This window comes from Haliotis asinina, chromosome 14 (genome assembly GCF_037392515.1).
Source record: "Haliotis asinina isolate JCU_RB_2024 chromosome 14, JCU_Hal_asi_v2, whole genome shotgun sequence".
NCBI lineage: Eukaryota > Metazoa > Mollusca > Gastropoda > Lepetellida > Haliotidae > Haliotis > Haliotis asinina.
Genome location: NC_090293.1, coordinates 20,112,017 through 20,134,069, shown reverse-complemented (window position 1 = coordinate 20,134,069; position 22,053 = coordinate 20,112,017). Strand labels below are relative to the sequence as shown.

Genomic DNA, 22,053 nt, shown 5'->3' with positions numbered 1-22,053 from the left:
GAAACAGCATTCATCTTGTTTGTTATGACTAGCAGAGTTGAATCATCACAATCTTGAATCATTTACAGGGGCTGGTACCACTAGTAAGTAACTCATTTCGAACTAGCGTTTGATGTGAAATAACATTTAGAAAGAAAACTTCTATTCCTGTCTGATTTTCACCAGTCTTAGACTGACCTCCTGATGTCTTACCCTGCTGCTGGTAAGTCACTATTGCTTCATGTTCTGTACATGCAAATCGCATGTTACCTTTATGCATATGTATATGTTGTGCAGTTTTCATCTACTCAAAGCCACCTTGCAGTATTTCAATTTGTATATAGAAGATTCAAGAATCTATTATATATACAAACTTATATTTTTTGCATGTTGTGTAAACCACTAAATTTTTTAATGTGTGTCAAATATGTACTTTATCTATGAACCTGGATTATGAGGTTTTCACCTGCTGCCTTGTCCTGAGAGTGAATAGTGCAAGTTGTCAGCACCAAGGGAGATTAGTGCTGTATGTAAGTGTTAAAAGGATTGACTTTGTTTTGAGTATTTTGCTGAAATAATGGACAACTGTAAATATAATATAACAAGAACAAGAATCAGTTACGCTTCACAGTCTTCCCATGTAAAAAATTTGGTTTTCATTCGTAACAGTTCAAAATAAATATGTAATTTGTTCTCTTTTTGTCTCCCACCACCTTCACTCTAAGTCTTTTCCACTTTTTGTGAATCAAATATTGTAGTGCCTAAGGTATTGATTGCATTTTATGGCGTTAGTACTTAATATTACAGCAACATGTATTTCCTTCTTTGCAAAGGTTTTGCAAGAAGCATCTTTCAACACTGTCTGGTTGATAAAAAACAGTATTTAATTAACAGTAACTGTCACAGGTTTCTGCATTTTTTTTAAAATTTACAATGGCAAGAGCAATTGGGACTGAAAATTTAAAGCGTTTTAATAAATATCTGTCCATGAAAACAAACAAACAATAACAAGGTGTTGCCCAGGTTGTCTGTGTTGTGTGTATGTGTTTGTAGACCCAGGATATGTCCTGGCAAGGGAGATGTCCCCATAATCTACTTCAGTGTTTTAGTTTTGTTACATATGTACATGTTTTAAAAAATGAATACTAGAAAATTCTTATTGCTAAAAGCCAAAATCTACCTGATATGTGTATTACTGTATCATCAAACCATGTAAATAAAAGTTTGTAATTGATACTGAGTTCCTTTATTAAATAACTAACGAGGAGTGCCCAGGTATTCCAGCAGGATTTGCTTATGAAGGTTTGTATAGTAGACCAGGGTTTATGCACAAATGTCCTTCCAGTGGGAGTACAGTACCCCTCTTTTTTTACATAACACATTTCCACCTTCCCCAATGTAATACTTCAACACTAGGATAAGTTCACTGGTTGTTTTTTGTACTTGTTTTTTATGTATATTTAGGGTGAGGTATGCATGTCAGTTTGTAATTTTGGTTTTTGGATTGGGGATTGGGGGGGTGGTAAATGTACTGACTAACATTTCAATAAACAAAACGTCCAAACAGCAAGAGCAGTTGTATACAACGTCAGTTGCATAGGCCAACTCCCAAAATTGAAACATGAAGCACTCTTGTCATTCCATATCTTGTGTACCCCCTCATGCACCCAAGACACTGCTGTACCTTGTTGTCATGCTCTTTAACAATTTCATACAGAAAGCTTGCGGAATCGCATTCCATCCTTAACTTGACCTCGCACAGGGGACCCCTGGTGCTGGACCGACTTCAACCAAGGCATGCTCCTTGTCACTCCATCCTCTCTACACCCAGCTGCCTAACAATTCCCTGACAATCTTCCCGCATGAGGCCCACCGTTGTCGTCTTGCAGTAGAGAGGATCGACCATAAAAGCCATGCATAGCTTGCAGGAATGGTACAGCTATATTAGCTGAAAGAGCAGCTCCTTTCCGAAACATCCTTTTCTAAGGTTAACCTTAACTTTCATTCTTTACCATTGCACTAAGGTTACCTTAGTGACTTATGGTCACCTTAGCGCTGTGAGAAAGGTGGTTCAGATAACGTTGCCCCTAAGATCACCGTCGACCACATGCAGTGGAGTGCGTCTAGCAGCAGTTATCCGTGCCCATGCCATGACCGACCCCAGCCAAATCCGTAGTGCTTGACCACAGTGGCATCTGTGATTTGCTCTCCATTGTGAACATAAATGCTCTGCCAACCATCAAGGAGGGACAAATTGAATCTGCTGTCATCTGTGAGGTGCTAACGAGACCACTGGTGTTGATTCTAGCGGCCATGATGTCTGCTCTATCTTAAATGCGCCTGCCTGTGACGTGGTGTTAGTGGTGGACGAACTGCAAGTCGCCTAGATCGGAGTCTGGCTGCCCCTAAACTTCGATGAACGCTGCACCTGGATATCCTCACATTGTTAGCATTGAAGTTTTCTGTCTGAAAATCTGCTGCCTTAAGGAATCTGTTACGTAACGCTCTATAATCATGCCCCTAATATCTAGACTTGATGGCTTGATATCTCTACAAAAAATACCAATAACACTCTGACCTGCTGCTGGGTTTGATCAAATCCCAAAAGGTCTGTAGCCTGTCCCCTTTCAGCAGTGTGAAATAAGTCTCATTTTAAGCTTCAGTTTCAGACAGGTAGGTATAGAGCAGTGAAGGACAGTGTTAAAACCTCAATGCAAGTGTATTGCCCTCCACTTTCCATGAACAGAATCACAAGCATGTGCAAATTATTGACATTAAGTGACAGGTGGATTCTCATATTGGCAATTAAAATGCAAAATGTGCTATTTGTAACATAACGTACCGGACGTTAAAGAACGCAGTATTTGTCATTTCAACGACGAATTGCCTTTTTTCCATGCTCTATAGAACGTTTGCAAAATATTAATTTTTCAAACAAAAAACAAGATTTTACAACTTTTAGGAAATAGTGTTACCAATAGCTTGAGCCTTCATTAATGAGACTAAGTAGAGCGGAACTTTGTTGGTTTTGACGTATTTAGCAGAGCAACTGGTTCTTTCTTAGGTGTTACGCGTTTTAAATGTGCGGTTGACGCCGTCGGTTCCAAATGTATTCCCGGGCTTCAAATACTCAATAACACCCGGAAATTGGCCAACACATGATGTTTATCTCCTAAGTAAGACCCGTCTTCTTGCTTCTTGTAAGACTAACAGGATCGGGGGGATCAGGTTCGCTGCCTTGGCTGACAAATGTTATGGTATCCCAATTGCACATGGAATGCTCGTTATGTTCATCACCTGATTGTCAGGTTCAGATACAATTGTTTATAGGCAGCTGCTATAGAGCTAGAATAATGCTGAGTGCGACGTTTAACAACAAAACGATCAGGTTCATTTGAACATGAAGACGTCAACAGGCAACCTCAGTCGCCTTCTACTCATCGCCACACCTTCCGATAGGGGATAACATGGTCTGAACGAACGTTTGATTCCAGACTGTTCCTCTGACATGTATATGTATACACAATCGTAGACAATGCTGTCTTTACGTATTAGTATGGAATCATCTCAAAACAGTAGCTGAGAATCCCCGGTTTGTTGACCATTTTCCCCTGGTCACTGTGTGTTGATAACATCACGTTTTCTCATCAGCAAGATCTTGGGGCCCCGCAAACGACTCTTTTGGCCTATTTCCTTAAAGCCTGGTATCTGATTAATTTTATAAGGACTTTGACTTAGGACCTATCATAAACAGAAACGTTCCCATTTATTCAAGCCACAGACTGCGATATTGAACACTACGTACATTCCACCAGTTTGAAGCATGCCAATCAGCCATAGGCTGGTCAGACTTGCTGACTTGACTAACACGTCATCGTATCCCAGTTGTGTAGATCGATGCTCATTCTATTGATCACTGATTTGTCCAGTCCAGGCTTGATTATTTACAGACCCCCGCCATACAGCTGGAATATTGCTGAGCGCGGCCTTAAACATGTACCGTGGGTTGTTTCGGAGTATGTTGGATCTTGTTGTGCATGTTATTAGTCTGACTGAAGAAATACAATTTTGTAACAGTGTAGGTTTTAATTTGGAAGGCATTTCCATTTTCTCAAACAAGGTGAAGTATTGTTTCATCACTGAACTTCAATTTGAATTTCGTTGTAATAATAATAAAAAAAACCTTCGCCCATCTTAACCCAACCCGCTCCAAACACATGCACACTCATTTACCCAGAGTCAATTGGTCAGGCCAAATTCACAAAAATCTTGGATTGATCTTACTCAAATATTTGCTTCAAGTCAAACTGGTTCAAAGAAGACCGACCTGACCTCGCTTTACAGCATGTATGTGTTTGTACAACTCTCGATAGCGCTCTATAAACCTGTGAACATACCCATGTCGTCTACTCTACTACGTTTTCAGGCTAACGGGCGACCGAACAGTAGATTGCAACTGCAGGCAACGGACACTCTTTCCCAGTAGAGTCGATATGTCCACACACCCTGGATACACCCGGCTCGTCTCAGTACTTGAGTATGCGTGTACAATTTGCGACACCCGAGATGAGCTACGACCTCCTCGCGAACCCTCGGACGACGACGGAGAAAGCACCTGTCACACGTGCACTCTGCCTGAACAAGTTCTCGTGGAATCCTATCAGGGTCATATTCCAGAATATAATATGACGGGCAGAGATTGCCGCCATTTTTGCGAATCACTTTCCGGGCATCGGAGCACTTCCGGTAGCCTCCGTAGAAATATACTGACTTTTTGCTGAAAGGGTAGATGTAACCATTCTTTCTCCTGACGATGGTTTTCAGTCGTGGAAGGTTCACGAAGGTTGGATCCAGAAATCCAGCATAGAGGTTGGGTATATCCCGGCGAAGCTTGTCGATGTCTGGTTCAGTGCAATACCCGGTGGAGGAATGGCTCCCAAGGAGACCGCACGTTACGAAACAGGAGCTGATGATGAGGACATCTATGACGATGTACATACCTGTCGACAAACAAAGATCCAGATGACATGACTTGTCCTATATATACGCATGGCAATCTGTAAGACTTCAAGAAACATCCAAAAGCCGTTAAGGTGTCCGAAGTCGGGAACTAAACCTGTCGCAAAATATGTTAACAATATATGAAACGTGATGTGCCAAAAGAACTGCTTGTGTCTCCTGGAGAATTTGTTTGTTTGTTATTTAATGCCACACCCAGCAATCTTCCAGTTCTAGGGCGGCGATCTGTAAATAATCCAATATTGACAGCATTAGCTAAGATTACGTGTGAACCAGCGAGCCTGACCTCTCGATAACTTTGCTGAATATCTATCCCCACGGCTGTTCTGCTGTAATGTAACAGACTGACAGCGTGGAACATCTTGGGTGTTATGTCAACAGTCAGTAACGTTGCTTTGTTGTGTCTCGTTGTGGGCGTTTTTGTTGGGACTATGCGAAAAAGCGTTTCAAGGTCACATGAAACGCAAAACACAACTTTGCAGATTCTGATACCTTTCGGTATGGACTTACAGAAACAAATGATCAAAAATGCAAATTCAACTTATAAAGTAGAAAAATAAGCCGATGAAAAAAGCCCCCGAAACCGCAGTTCAAATGATTGACTAATTTTGCATGTGACCTTTCAGTTTTGATAAATATCTCTAATAATCACGCATGGGCGGGTCCATGAGGGTGGACGGGGTGTGTCTGTCTGTCTGTCTGTCTGTCTGTGTTTTCAGGGGCTTCGAACCCTCAGAATCCCCACTTTCAAAATTCCTGGATCCGCCCATGTCATGTGTTGTTTAAGGTAAGAGTGTGTCTGCTGGAGAGGACTCTCTCACAGTTCAGCTGTGTGTTATGAAAACAATACATTCGCAGGTCATGCTAAGAGAGCCCCCGGTGAGGAGTACAAATGAACATATGTTTCAGGTAAGTGATGGAATTCTCCCGTACAAAGTATTCGTGTGATATATTCACCTAGACGTATGTCTACAATATTCAGTTTTGAGAGAAAATGTAATTGATTTTTAAGAACATGAAATTATGCTTTCATATGATAGAAAACAAAGTTGTAAACATATTTGCTCTGTCTTTGAGTATCCCTGTCTATTTTCATGCCTCGGACCATTAACCTGACGACACTGACCAAATATTTAAGTTTGCCCCATCGAGTTAAATGTAACTTGTACACTAAAGATTTTAACACATTATTCATATTCAGCAATGTTAATATTTTGTGTAAAACATACTGTTTCAGTCAAGACTGAACCAAGAAGTTAACTTTCAAAAAGCAAATGTACCCACTTCCATGGTCATATCTTAAGACACCGGAGATGTTCGATGTATTTATACGTGCGGTGCGTGCATGTGTATGTGTGGGGAATATATTTATACGCGCGGATAGTGTTTGTTGTTATGATAAAGCTTTAGGGGGAAACCCATTTGCTACGTTTAGCATTGATATTCAAAATGCCGTTACTTTGATTTCAGCAGAGACCATATAATATTATATTTCAGTAATAGCGTTCCTTGTTATGATAAAGCTGTAGGGGAGACCATTTGATACTCATAAAATCGATACTCTACAAGCTGTGATACTACTCTTGTTTCAGTTCTATACACCATGAGTACATCACAGACCCCGCTGTAAGTGTTCAACCACAATCAGGCTAACGCTAGTCTGAATATAGATAGTTTTGATAAATTCATTTAAACTGAAAAAGGAGCCCCAGGGAGTTGGGGAAAACCTGGGGAAATCTATACATTTAGGGCTTTAGCATTGGAGGGAGGGCTAGGCAGTAGGGGCAGTAATGTGGTTCAGGGACTGTAAATCACAGCGTGAAATGGCTCTACCTCTTATTTCCATTCTTCTCAACTCAACTTCCACCCCTCTAAACTTTACCCTTATCGGTTCTAACTTCCTGTCCTATGAAAGCGTTGTCATTTCAGTTCAGGGTGTGATTTGTATGTGTGTTTTCAAACAACCGAAATGGCTCTTTAGATACTGACTAAAGTATTTGCGTTGTCATTATACTAAGTTCTATTTTTTTTTTTTTTTTTGCTATTAAAGGATGAATTATTAGCCAGGAACGTCTATTGTACACTATAATAATGGTGTATTGGTGACAGATAACATGCCTGTGAACAACTGCCCCACATTCTGTACATATATGCAGCATATTCTTGCTCGGCTTTGTGCTGCAAGCTATTGGTTACACAAACGCTCGACAAATTACGCGGGTACAGGTGATTGCGAACATCGCCGATGGTTAACCTACGGGCATTTTAAGATTCTGTGTTTCAATTTTGCGGAAAACTAAATATGATAAGCCTTATTATTTGGCAACACAACTATTTGGAATGTAATCGGAAATCGGGTAGATCAGATAGACTACTAGATGATAGGCCATATATTACGGAAGCGTATTAGGGCCACGGTGAAAAATCTTTTTGGTGTCACTATCTCCTTCGTAGGACATACTATCTCCTACTTGGGACTTAGTATCTCCTACGTAGGAGATAGTAAGTCCTACGTAGGCTACGTAGGAGATAGTAAGTCCTACGTAGGACTTAATATCTCCTTTGTAGGATATAGTATTTCCTACGTAGGACATACTATCTGCCACGTAGTTCTTAATATATCCTTTTAAAAGTTCGGATTATGAAGTGTGGTTATTAAATTGAGTAATGTTTGGTTATGGCGGAGGTTAGATAGTAGAAATGCACGTCAATGTATATTTATGACAGCAACGCAGTGTTAATATGTTAATACACAGTGTGTTTGTTTTTTCGTAATTGTTTCCAAGTTGACTTGACTCTGGTGGAAAAGTGTTGAATGCGGCGTAAAGCAATACGGAATTGCAAAGGATTGTCATTATAGTTGTTTGTATAAGTTTAAGGATATAAGTACGCATAGATTGCCACCGATAGACACGTCAGTGCACACAGATTATGACTAATGTGCTACGACCACTGAAATATCCAGCGCATAATAGAAAAATGTAACGAAGTGCAACATGTAACAGTGAACTAACTGCAACGCGAAACAATAGAGCAAACTGAACGCGAGGCAGTAAAGTACAACCGTCGGTCCAACACATGAAAGTAGTATGCAACAATTATACTACCCATCAAAAGTCTAGACTCAGTTAAAACACACACTGTATATGTATACATGGTTACAACGAAGGTGAATTTTCCCACCAACTTGGGGCAAACAACTGCAAACGTTATGCAGTTCAGTTGCCAGAGAAAGATTCATCAAACTGATGAAAAGCATGTGCAGATATCGGACATGTGAACTGCTGTGCTTTGGTGTAAAGTTTTGATAAGAATTTGCCATTTTTCACCGAGTTTAATCATTTGTTGAACGTTTGACAATAATCTTGTCAACGTTACGAATTTGTTTTGCTATACATCAGTTCATGTGTAAAAAGTACCTTTAAACATTTACATGGAATATTTTACAAAATCTAGTTTAGAACAGTTGACTGAAGTATGCGGCTACATTTACACTAGTGAGTCTCAACTTTTGATGGGTAGTACAGTTGAACACACGAGTCTAATGGTGAGTGAGTGAGTGAGTGAGTTTAGTTTTACGCCGCACTCAGCAATATTCCAGCTATATGGCGGCGGTCTGTAAATAATCGAGTCTGGACCAGACAATCCAGTGATCAACAACATGAGCATCGATCTGCGCAATTGGGAACCGATGACATGCGTCAACCAAGTCAGCGAGCCTGACCACCCGATCCCGAGTCTAATGGTGAAGGAAACAGTAGACTCTAAGAGTAAATGAAACACTTGATAGCAGACTCTAATGGTAAATATAACACATAACTGTACACTCTGAACGTAAATGAAACACATGGCTGTAAACACATCAGCTGCTGAAACAGTCGAAAAGGAAATGGTTTCCGTATCTGGGGGAACTAAGTTCACCATTTCAGATGAATGTAGAATAACATATATCGAGCATCTCCTACAGGAGATACTAAATCCTACGAAGCAGATACTAAATCCTACGTAGGTGATACTAAGTCTTACGTAGGACATATTAAGTCCTACGCTGTTGATGATAAGTCCTACGTAGGAGATAGTAAGTCCTACGTAGGCGATAGTAAGTCCTACGTAGGCGATATTAAGTCCTACGTACGAGATATTAAGTCCTACGTACGAGATAGTAAGTACTAGGTCCTACGTAGGAGATATTAAGTACTGCGTCCTACGTAAGAGATAGTATTTCCTACGTAGGATATAGTGACACCAAAAACATTTTAACCATGGCCCTAATACGCTTCCGTACTTCCGCAATATATATTCAAACTGCAGATTTCTAATGATGCAGATTTATTTTGCGAAACGTGCTTAAGTACTACCTTAAAAACAATGGATAATGCCAAGACAACCGATGTCTCTGGTTGCTTGTTTCTAATTAAAGCGACCACACCTCAGTTGTTGAGCATGTTACGGTTCCACAACAAGGCAACATTAGAAGTGACCGTCATCGTAGCGCTAAGCATTATCGAAAAACTATATTGCAAGTATGAGATTTACGATCATCTTACCTCTATAACAACTTAGGACCCGGGGACAAATTTTCGAAGCACTCTTAGCGTCAAAATTGTCGTAGTTAATATTAATGTATGGCACTTACGACAATATTAACGTTAAGAGAGCTTCGAAACTCTAGGCCAGGGACTGTTCATAGATACTCTAGATCACCGTTGTCTTGTTGATTAACCTTTGGTGTTCGAGTGTGGTTGAGGACATCTTCAGCAAGCACAAGTACATCTTACCCGTCAGTTATCGGTGCGTTTATGACAAGATTGTCTGTGTTACTTACAATTCTGTTACATGTTCGTCAGTAAGATTGAAAATTATGACAAACTGCACCAGAGAAAGGTCAGCACACGGACCACCAGAGCTCCACAACCAGATCAACACATGGCAACATGGCAGAATCTTTGACACGTCAACAAAACATTTGATAGACATACCAGTGGCAGGTCATTCTGATATTTACCAAACTGTTCTGTTTGGAACCTCCTTTGAATTAAATGAGACAATTATACTGGAATCTCTTATTTGAACTAGGCCTGTTTTCTTCAAGACGGTAACAGAAAATGAGGCATTTTTAAAACCCTACCTCCATGTCAAAATGCTTAGATGCTCCATGTCAAAATGAACGGTACGCGTGATAATATACTACGCTGTACCCCAGTGAGGGGTGAGTTGCGCGAAAATGCACCTCTGAGCTGGAGAATATAATCAGATATACTCTCCTAGTCAGCTAAAAAATGCACAATGTTTCAGAGTTAGTGACCGTCACGTTACACGGCACAAACGAATCTCAGCGGTTTCCAATCACTTTTCAAATTGTTTTCATCGCTTATAAAAAGGCAGATTGAAACATGCCGGTAAAATAATATAATCGTGGTGTATGGGGTTTTCTGCGCATATCGTTGGGATTTCTACCACGATCTTAAACCACAACGCATGGGTTATAAAACCATTTCTACCCGCGCAACACTGCTACGGCTGTTAAAGTCTGCTGCGCAGCGTTGTCAACAAACCATTTGTCACCTTGTTTGATAGCCCGAGCATGTCTGATCAAGGAGTTACCAGTGAGCCTCGTCTACAAAACTAACAGAAGAAAACACTCCTTCGTTCGTGTATTAGGCAAACGAAGTTGAAATATGCTTATTTTCAACGACGTACCTGGTTTGCTCCCACCGAAAATATAGAGCAGCAAAAATACCCCCAACTTCCTGGTCTAAAATTAGCTAAGGCGCACTCAGACTGTGAAGATCAAGGCTTCGCGAAGTACATTGAATTTACAATACACGCCTTTTCAAAACAACAATATGAAGGTTGCAGCATTTTTTAATTGTGGATCATGCCTAAAGTCGCCTCTTACGACCCCGACATACACCATTGTCCTGCTCTATTTCAGTTCTAACGCCTTCTTATACCAAGACCCCGAGCGTTATTTTTATCATATAGCAAAAATAAACATAAAGCAATAGGAAATCCATAAACGACTAGATATCCGGTTAGGTCATAGGTCGTGTTTATATGCTCAGATGACGCATGCGGTGTCCTGGCCTCCCGTCCCTTACACAGCTTCCACTACAATGACGATGACAGGATGTCCTATTTTGAGGTATTTTTAGAAACCTGCAATTTGACTAAAACTGTCACTCTGTACACTTTCTGACGCAAAGATTACTCTGTGCGTATATTAATTTGAAGTTTTTAATGTATTATTTTTTCAATAAAAGACAACACAGTTATGCATGATGTAGGAAACAGTTTCCACAATTAGCTAGCCAGTCGGGCTGGCTATGCTTGATAGTTTATAGCCCACAAAATAATCCACTAGCCCGAAATTCGAATGTAGACATGGGTTTCATCGATAAGCTGCTAATATGATAAACATTTTACCAGGACATAATCTTGCATGATTCAAGAGTGTTAATTCATTTCATTTCAAAACTGGCGGCGCCCCGTCTGAGGATGAATGCTATTTAAGTTTGTTTTCACCGACTTACAAAATCAAAATTATTTTTAACTGATAGTAAAATGTGTATTTTATTGATGGACATTAGGATTTTACATGACATTGCTTATAACATAACAATTTCACTCTTGAAAGCGAGGCGGGGGTCGATATAATATTACTTACGATAATATTATCACTTCGACCACAACCTCGCTTCCGAGGAAGAAAGCATTATATTCACGCAAAATCCTTTTGGTCAGCAATGTGTAGTAAGCAGTTTTGATTTTATAAACTCGATGAAACTTGAACTCCATTTTCTATCCTGGAAGCGTGGTATGGGGCGAACCATCCGATTTAGTATATACCACAAGCTTCCACAACGCTGACTTCGCACACACTAACAACCAATTTAAGCACAAACTACGGGGTCCGGTGGAAATCTGTGCATGGTGACACTATCACCCGACCCCAAGGAACAATTGACGGCAACACAACAATTCGGCATGTCTTTGGTGACGTCGAGAAATCAGCAAAATGACGAGCTTCCTACACATTTTCCATACATTTAAATGAACATCGTTCCTTCTAGGACGTCACTGCAGGGCTCTGGCGACAGAGTTATGTAACCTGGCTGCGGTTTCGTTTGCGGGCGAGAGAGAAGCAGACGGCTTTTTAACAACTTTTGAGCGCTTGTTATTAATTAACCACAAGTTTGTTATAAAAATGGTGTTCCGTTTATGACTAACCAGACGTCTTTCATATGCAGTGATAAAAAAGAGTAGCAAAATTGAGTTTAGTTGTTCTTTAACAAGTCGGAGAGAGTGATATATTTACAAAACGATCCCCATGAAAATTCACTTGCCAGTCGGGCCAGTGACACTTGAGATTTACTGGCCCGACAGGTTTTTGACTAGCCATGGGCTTGGAGCCCAGTGGTTATTTCGCATTTCCTAACAACTGAAACACGTGGTTAGGTGGTCCAATGCTTGGATCGTCACATGCATTCTCTAAAATGACAAAAATCACCATATAAACTGAATATATATTCTTATATCTTAAATGGTTACCATGTATGAAAACGCCCCAAGATGACAAGTTCCCTGATTCTCTCAAGTCTGGCATCAATGGATGGATCTGGAAAACTGAAGATTCCAAGCTTTCCAACGATACCAAATGCATCTCCGGTAGCCAACTGGAGATTGCCGCTGGAGGAAGACAAGTCTAGCAAGTCCATACCAACTACAATACCTCTGCCCTACCTGCTGTAGTATCAGCAGGCTGGGCTGTAAATGTGATTATACCCCTGCAAACACCAAGTAAATAATACCCAAAACACGCTTTACCACGATTATATCTTGAAAAAGTCCTATTGGAAGCAAGGAACTGAATGATGATAATGGTTCTCGTGCCATGGGACTTGAGTGTCACGCTTCACGTGATGTAAACATTATGTACGCGAGTATCTCACTCTCTCGCTCGCCCTCTCTCTCTCCACACACTCCCTGCCCCTTCCAAAAGTTACTCTTTCAGAAATATTCCGCATGATTGCTTATTTTGTGGAAGCATTACTTACTTTGACTGAAGTATTGCTTACTAAGTCTGCTTTATAAGTCCAGTCTAAGTAAACTTAGTCTCAGTTCTTTTCCTTATACTCCACTACCATGACTACTGAGTCTAACAAAACCTTATGGTAGGTCGCGTCATGTAACCTATGGGACTGACCAGTCAGAACACAGCTTACCAAATCGCGAAAGTGGACATTCGCACACACCTTTTGAACTTTTTATCTCGCAAAAGTTCGTACCCGAACGATTCCGAATGCTATTTGGCGTACGATCGCTTCCGGGCGATGCACACGGCGCACGCTACAACCATGACAGCGGTGAGTAAACAGTCGCTGAAAATGGTGTTTTTAGCAATATTCAAGGATGTGATGTTGTGGAAATATTACCTAGTGGTAACCATGTCCACAGAAACCCCAAAGCGCACATAGTGCAGGTAAAAAAACTGTTATATGCGGATTTTGGTTGCGGAGAGATCTTTGTCGGTGACCTGAATATCCCTCCGATCCCTAAGTAGTAGCTTTTGTCTAATTGGCTGAGTGTATTTAACCGTCTTACTATTGATTGGACGGTCATAGGTCGCTCAAAGGTTACCAGACGCGACCTTCTATGAGGGTTTGTTAGACTCTGTGGTGGACTGTAACGAAAACTACTGAGGCCAAGTTTACTTAGACTGTTATAAGTCTGCAGTGCTGCTTGTTAGTTATGTCTGAAATATCGCTTTATAATGTTTGGATTATTGCTAGCTGAGTCTGATGTATTGCTCATCATGTTTGAGGTATTTGAAGTATTGCTTACTTGGACGTTATGTCATGTACACCGTATGTGTACACTGGATACCTTGGCTGAAATATCTTTTAATCTGATTGCTGACTAAGTCTGAAACATTGCTGACGTATTTAACGTATTGTTGTGTGACTAAATCAGACACAGTCAGCAGTATGTAAATGAGACTAAAAGATGTTTCAGCCAAGGTATTAAACGTGTGTAACCATTCTGTATACCAGTAAGTGAATACAATCAACACAGACATGCGTTCAAGCATTTTGGTTTATTGGAGGAGACACGCGAACAACACAGAGACATAGTGCATAGGAAAGATACAGGAATGCTGAAGATTGAAACAAACGCAGCGCCATATGAATATACTGAACAGTGCTCATTACAGTAGACAAGTATGGCGTTTTCGGAATTTCTTAAGTCTATTCTAAGTTTAGCCCCATCTTCACATAAAGTATCACGAGTGCAGACATGACAATCAGATATTTACCAGAAGAGCGTGTACAGTTCATTTATATCCACACATCAAACAACGCCCATGACAGGATTACAACGATTCATCTGTCAGTTTAGATTACAAATTCCATATTGTGTTTTCCAGTATTACTGTGCCGTTCTAAGACGTTTTACAAGAATGTGTTACAACAAATATAAAAATCTGGACATTCTGGAAATGACAGTATGGCTGAAGTTCGTGCAAATATTAAGAATTATTAGTGCACCACGACAGATGCCTAGAACTGGTTGAAAGAAAGCACCCGAGTCAGTTGGCACACAACAGGAAAGCACGCACACGTCATGGACAGGTAACTCGGCAACCACATACATTTTTCAATTTCAATGTGAGATCTTGCATTACTTCTTGGATTCGTAACGAAATGAAAATATACGTTTTTGAAACAAAACTTTTTTGGACCATGGACACAGAACGGAAATAAATTCAAATTTGATTTCGTCTCTTTATGGCTTGAATAAAACCGATGTGACGTAAAGCCCCATTCAACCCAACTCGTCGACTCAAAATTTCATGATTGTGCGATAATTTACATTTTCGATTTGACAGCACTTGAAGTATATGATTTATTCAATAGTTTTTATTTCCGTCTCATTCTTGTGGTTAAAAAAACCCCGATCAGTTAAACACATTATTAAAAGAGGGGCCAAAATATCACTGAACTAAAAGTATGTGCAAAATGAAGCCTCCTCGAAATACCCTCTCTGGGTTCTCAGGAACAGAAACTCCGGTAACGTCCTTGAGAGGCATTCCGGTATCTGCCCGGGAAAGTCACATTTGAAAAATACCAATTGCCGCTGCAGCCACTTGTCAATTCAAGCCGATTCACCGCGAAAGCCAGAATGGGTAAGGAAACAGTAGTATAAGTAACGATTTAGAACCGCTATTACTTATACTACTGACATTAACGCCGTTTGGGTTTTTTTTTCAAATAAGCGTCACCCATGGGTCACAATGGATAAAAAGATCTTTGTAACAAATATCTGAACCGTACATAATCGCATATCTTTACTAGAAACAGTGACATCTTCTCTAAATTCAACACCTGATCAAAAAGTACATTGAACTTACAGCAGTGTGCCTGCCATGCAAAAACTACATGTAAACAACCGTGTCATGTCCAGACACCCCAGTGCTGACTCAGACGGTGACACAATATCGATTTTTTATGAATCCATCTGAACAATACAAAGGAGACATTAAAAGCAGATTAGTGCAACAGGATATATGGAAAGCACACTCAGAAAAAGGCCAGTTCTCAAACTTGGGCATTCACCCAAGCCGTGTGACAGCGAGTATACCGGTCACACGTTGCCATGGACAGTCCGAGGTCGTCAGGGAGCATGTGATGTGAGTCAGAGACCGAAATACGGTAACTACCAGGAATACATCCAGTTATGAATAACTGGTGTCGTAAGATTCGGATCGAATCGGATCAGGGGTGGGGGAGCAAATGAATGTGTTTTCGCAAGGAAAAGACAAGTAGGACATGTCAAAACGGGGATCCGCACTGCATCTCAAAGTTACGGCAGTCGTAAGTCCACATAAACTAGTTAGTTATGTCTACAATCCACTTGTTTTTCAAAGCCATTATATTATATACTCTGTATTTGTCATAAGTATAGGTTAGAACACCACAGTATCAAACATCTTAGCGCAAGGGGCACCTTTTAAACACCCTGGTCGAAAATATCACGGGGGCCCTGCCAGGAAATACATTGCAGTGCAAATACTTCACGCGTTAGTCAACATATGTCATTGGTGTAGGTTTATCAAATTCAACTTTGACGCGACGTCTGGTATTGCGATAAACATTGGTTTACGGATAAGTGGAATGTTACACCCAATGCAGTTAACCACAATGGTTTTTAGTCAAATAGCCCTCATTTTTCTGTTACAAAAAGTTCAAAAGTTCACAGTGGCGAAATTTATCTCGAACATGTCCGCCATATTTGTCAGATGAAAGTAAAGTGGCTGTGAGTGAGTGTGTATGGTTTACCATCGCTTTTAGCAATATTCCAGCAATATCTAAACAGAGGAAACCGGAAATGGGCTTCACACATTGTACCCATATGCAGAATCGGACCCCGACCTTCGGCGTGACGAGCTAACGCTTAAACCATTAGGCTACTCCCTCGTTCCCAGTGCAAGAAGACTTGGCTTCCCTACCGCCCCTGTCGAAACAAAAACAAAATTTAAATGACCGGTTTCATTGATCAGTTTGATATCATAGCGTGATGGTTCTGCTTCCGCACCATCACATGCATGTAGAGGGCGCTGTTACGACTTGACCATGTTGCAGCTGCAGGCGACAGCTACAGGCTCCAGGAACAGCTGATAACCGCAGGAGTTTACCTTGCATCTCTGACGAAGGACAAAGTCGTAAGAATACACCTTCTCGCATCGGAACTTCTTTTTGGTTCGGCGTTTGTTCCCACTGAGACGGCGGGCGTACATACAATTCCGACAGGAGCACTCGGCTTGGTAGATCACCCTGGGCAGGCGCGTGTCGTCGACGTCCAGCCTGAAGTAGGCGGGGCAGAGGTTCCCGGCTTCTGTGGTGAAGTTCCGTCTCATTTCTTTGCAGTTTGGTCTTTTTTCTGCATCTGCCGTGTTGCCTCCCGTTCCATTGTATATTGGTATGTACTTGGCGAATGCAGATCGGTAAGCGGGTCGGTTGTAGATACTCCAGTGCTGGATGATAGCCTCAGGTATTGGAGGAGTGTTGGAGCTGTTGATGCTGGCGTTGCACCCTGCTGAGATCCACAGGAGTAAGCCAACAAACAGTCCGATCGAGTTCATGTCTGTGAGGGGGAAAAAAGAGCATTGAATTAATTGCTTTTAACACCTGTTTGGGCAATAATATTGCTCAACCTCGGCATTTCAATATTTGTCGAAAGATGTCCTTAGAGCTAAAACTGTGATGCACCTTGACCTCCGGATTAGAGGAACCCTTGTTTGTCATAAGAGACGACTACTGGTATCAGGTTGCCTCTGTTGACACATGTCATCATATTCCAGTTGTGTAGATTAATGCTTATGATGTTGATCACTGGATGGTCTGGTTCAGAATCGACTATTTACAGACCGCTGCCGTATGACAGGAATATTGCCGAAGGCGACGTACAGCAACAAACATACAAACATCCCTTATTGAAGAAAATAGTATTTTGTATCTGAAGTTCAAGCTAGTTACAGAAACATTTACTCGGCTACTGTCCATTGTTTCACAAAGAAAGTTAGACGATCCAAATGAAGCTTTGAAGAACACAATGGTTACAGTGAATAGCGGTGGTCTGTGATGGCGTGTTACCCAGTCAGTATAAAAGTTGAGTGTGAATAGCATCATACACCCTGGAATCAAGTAATTGTTACCAAACTGACTGGTTTGGGCGCCCAGGAGCGCGACGCATTATATGATGTAAGATGCCTTATTTCTTTTGATATCTATTCAGCTGATAATCAAAGACGATATATAAACCTTGTGGATTAGTACAAATAATTCTGTCGACATCTTGAAAAGGAGACGCATTCAACAAACAGATACTGTTGTCTCAGTGGCAATCAACAGACAATTGTTGCTGACCGTGATGGTCATTCTCAGCCGTGACCTGCTAAAACCAAGCAACTTGTTAATCACCTTGTTTGTTGTTTACCGCTGCACTGGGTAATATTTCACCAACTCACAGCGGTCTGTAAACACTGACATCATGAGCATCGGTCTTGTGTAAGAGTGAATGAGTGTGGTTTTAGCAATATTCCAATAATATAACGGCTGGGAAATCAGGAAATGGACTTCAGACATTGTACCAGGTGGGAAATCAAACCCAGGTCTTCAGCGCTACGAGTGGGCGCTTTCACCATTAGACTACACCCCAGTTTATAACAAGACATGCATCAACCTACTCGGCGTGTCGGAGCACCTGATCACGTTTGCCGTCCCTGTAGCTCCTGATTATCAGTTCTAACCTGGAGGATAACCATGGAGTATAAAAATGGGTAGCTGGCAATTAATTGCATCTTCAATTGCTTACCAATGGTACACCATATGACGAGTGGCAAGTGGAATTTACTTTAAATATATTATATTTACTATAAATATATATTGCACTAAAAACGTATGACATACCTGTATTTGTGTCAATGCTGGCACTGGACATGAACTGATATATGCCATTTTTAACTCATATATATACATGTGCACAGACGGGCAAACACATCCGGGTTTTCCCCGTGGCTAATTTTAGAAACCTTGGTTCCCCTCGACGTTTACGTGTGTGGGCGAAGGGAGATAGTCTTTTATTGTGGTATTTCTGTGAATATTCTATATTGGTACTTAACCCTTTTTTTATTAACAATAGTAGTATTGGGATTAGAAAATCAACTCTTGCGCAAGTTGAACGGAAGTTCTAGTTTCAGGGTGTGAATGTTATTGTCATTTCTTATCGACTTCACTTTCACTTGTTCACGTGACGAGAACATCGTGCAGCACCATCTGATGGCACCTGTCATAGTCCAATAAATGTTGCTCTGTATCTAACCGTATGCCTTCGTTCTGTTAGACATCAAATCGTAAATCCTTCATGACGATGTTGTGATGTTGTTTTATGCCACTTTTATTCAGATTATACTCATTTTTTGTCATTGCTGGTTCTGCTCTCTTTCAGTCAAAAACAAATAAAAAATTACCAAAATTGTAACTACAGCTTGAAACTAAACAGGGTCTCTTTCGATATTCTTTTCCTACTCAGTGAGCGGCAAGTACTTGCAACGTCTGAAAAAATCATGCATGACCCAACACATTTTATAAATCAAGTGTATAAACGTTTACCTTCTGTCCGCTCCTACACAGTGCCAGTAACCAAGAATAAACTATCTCGAACGTCTTTTGTACCTCATTTGAAAATTTTAAACAAATGTTGAATGTCCAGTTGTCATCTTATTCATTTAATTATTTTAAGCACATATTTATCTCTTTTTGCGTTTTTTTGTAACTTCATATTTTATGTTGCTATTCATTTGTATCTTTCTCAAACTCCCTGATGCAAAACGACAACCCTTATCTGGGATTTAGAACTGTTTGTAAAATGGCACGTGCAAAACAGGTTTTCTTCATTTCTGGGGGTGACATCTGTTTGTCTTGTGTTGAGCTGTAGGTGCAGGTGATCTGTATTAGGTCGTGTGTTGATCTCCATGTTTAGATGGCCTGAATTAGGTGAGTGAGAGAGTTTAGTTTTATACCGCACTCAGCAATATTCCAGCTATAGGGCGGCGGTCTGTAAATAATCGAGTCTGGACCAGACAATCCAGTGATCAACAACATGAGCATCGATCTGCGCAATTGGGAACCGATGACGTGTGTTAAACAAGTCAACGAGCCTGACCACTCGATCCCGTTAGTCGCTTCTTACGACAAGCATAGTCGCCTTTTGTGGCAAGCATGGGTTGCTGAAGGCCTATTCGACCCCAGGACCTTCACGGGTCGCCTGAATTAGGTCCTGTGTTGATCTCTATGTGTAGACGGTCTGTATTAGGCCTTTTCTAGATATCAAGGTGTAAACGATCTTCTTCAGGTCTTGTATTCATCCCTATGCATATATGGTATGTGTCAGGTTTTGTTTTCGCCTCTTTACGTTGATGGCCCGTATTAGGTCTTGTGTTGATCTCTAGGTGTAGATGGTCTGTATTAGGTCTTGTGTTGATCTCTAGGTGTAGATGGTCTGTATTAGGTCTTGTGTTGATCTCTAGGTGTAGATGGTCTGTATTAGGTCTTGTGTTGATCTCTATGTGTAGATGGTCTGCATTAGCTCTTGTGTTGATCTCTAGGTGTAGATGGTCTGTGTTAGGTCTTGAGTTGATCTCTAGGTGTAGATGGTCTGTGTTAGGTATTGAGTTGATCTCTAGGTGTAGATGGTCTGATTTAGGTCTTGTGTTGATCTCTAGGTGTAGATGTCTATATTAGGTCTTGTGTTGATCTCTAGGTGTAGATGGTCTGATTTAGGTCTTGAGTTGATCTCTAGGTGTAGATGGTCTGTATTTGGTCTTGTGTTGATCTCTAGGTGTAGATGTCTATATTAGGTCTTGTGTTGATCTCTAGGTGTAGATGGTCTGATTTAGGTCTTGAGTTGATCTCTAGGTGTAGATGTCTGTATTAGGTCTTGAGTTGATCTCTAGGTGTAGATGGCCCGTATTAGGTCTTGTGTTGATCTCTAGGTGTAGATGGCCCGTATTAGGTCTTGTGTTGATCTCTAGGTGTAGATGGTCTGCATTAGGTCTTGTGTTGATCTCTAGGTGTAGATGGTCTGTGTTAGGTCTTGAGTTGATCTCTAGGTGTAGATGGTCTGTGTTAGGTATTGAGTTGATCTCTAGGTGTAGATGGTCTGATTTAGGTCTTGGGTTGATCTCTAGGTGTAGATGGTCTGTATTAGGTCTTGTGTTGATCTCTAGGTGTAGATGGTCTGTATTAGGTCTTGTGTTGATCTCTAGGTGTAGATGGTCTGTATTAGGTCTTGTGTTGATCTCTAGGTGTAGATGGTCGGTATTTGGTCTTGTGTTGATCTCTAGGTGTAGATGTCTATATTAGGTCTTGTGTTGATCTCTAGGTGTAGATGGTCTGATTTAGGTCTTGAGTTGATCTCTAGGTGTAGATGGCCCGTATTAGGTCTTGTGTTGATCTCTAGGTGTAGATGGTCTGTGTTAGGTCTTGAGTTGATCTCTAGGTGTAGATGGTCTGATTTAGGTCTTGAGTTGATCTCTAGGTGTAGATGTCTGTATTAGGTCTTGTGTTGATGTCTAGGTGTAGATGGCCCGTATTAGGTCTTGTGTTGATCTCTAGGTGTAGATGGCCCGTATTAGGTCTTGTGTTGATCTCTAGGTGTAGATGGTCTGCATTAGGTCTTGTGTTGATCTCTAGGTGTAGATGGTCTGTGTTAGGTCTTGAGTTGATCTCTAGGTGTAGATGGTCTGTGTTAGGTATTGAGTTGATCTCTAGGTGTAGATGGTCTGATTTAGGTCTTGAGTTGATCTCTAGGTGTAGATGGTCTGATTTAGGTCTTGTGTTGATCTCTAGGTGTAGATGTCTGTGTTAGGTCTTGAGTTGATCTCTAGGTGTAGATGGTCTGTGTTAGGTCTTGTGTTGATCTCTAGGTGTAGATGGTCTGATTTAGGTCTTGAGTTGATCTCTAGGTGTAGATGTCTGTATTAGGTCTTGAGTTGATCTCTAGGTGTAGATGGCCCGTATTAGGTCTTGTGTTGATCTCTAGGTGTAGATGGCCCGTATTAGGTCTTGTGTTGATCTCTAGGTGTAGATGGTCTGCATTAGGTCTTGTGTTGATCTCTAGGTGTAGATGGTCTGATTTAGGTCTTGAGTTGATCTCTAGGTGTAGATGGTCTGTGTTAGGTATTGAGTTGATCTCTAGGTGTAGATGGTCTGATTTAGGTCTTGAGTTGATCTCTAGGTGTAGATGTCTGTATTAGGTCTTGTGTTGATCTCTAGGTGTAGATGGTCTGTATTAGGTCTTGTGTTGATCTCTGTGTTTAGATGGTCTGTATTTGATCTAGTGTTATATATGGGCGTAGTTTGTCCTTAGTGAGTCTTGTGCTTATGCAGGTTTAGATTGTTGTTTTTTAACTGTATAGCCTTGCGTGTATGGTTCATTTATTCTGCCCCTAACTTGTGCAACACCCCTTGACCATTTGAAACAATGTTTAAGCTT

At 40.9% G+C, this 22,053-nt stretch overlaps 2 protein-coding genes across 2 annotated transcripts; both read right to left on the bottom strand.

The window, feature by feature from the left end:
• Positions 1 to 4,045: 4,045 nt before the first annotated feature.
• LOC137261814 (uncharacterized) lies at positions 4,046 to 10,749 on the bottom strand. The gene is made up of 2 exons (XM_067799599.1): positions 10,699 to 10,749; positions 4,046 to 4,979 (listed from the first exon to the last, which is right to left on the bottom strand). Exon 2 carries the CDS (start codon positions 4,975 to 4,977, stop codon positions 4,402 to 4,404), a length of 576 nt encoding a protein of 191 aa, XP_067655700.1. The 5' UTR covers positions 4,978 to 4,979; positions 10,699 to 10,749; the 3' UTR covers positions 4,046 to 4,401.
• Positions 10,750 to 14,078: 3,329 nt separating this feature from the next.
• On the bottom strand, positions 14,079 to 18,497 carry LOC137261727 (uncharacterized). Its single transcript, XM_067799511.1, has 2 exons — positions 18,468 to 18,497; positions 14,079 to 17,142 (listed from the first exon to the last, which is right to left on the bottom strand). Exon 2 carries the CDS (start codon positions 17,138 to 17,140, stop codon positions 16,619 to 16,621), a length of 522 nt encoding a protein of 173 aa, XP_067655612.1. The 5' UTR covers positions 17,141 to 17,142; positions 18,468 to 18,497; the 3' UTR covers positions 14,079 to 16,618.
• Positions 18,498 to 22,053: the final 3,556 nt, after the last annotated feature.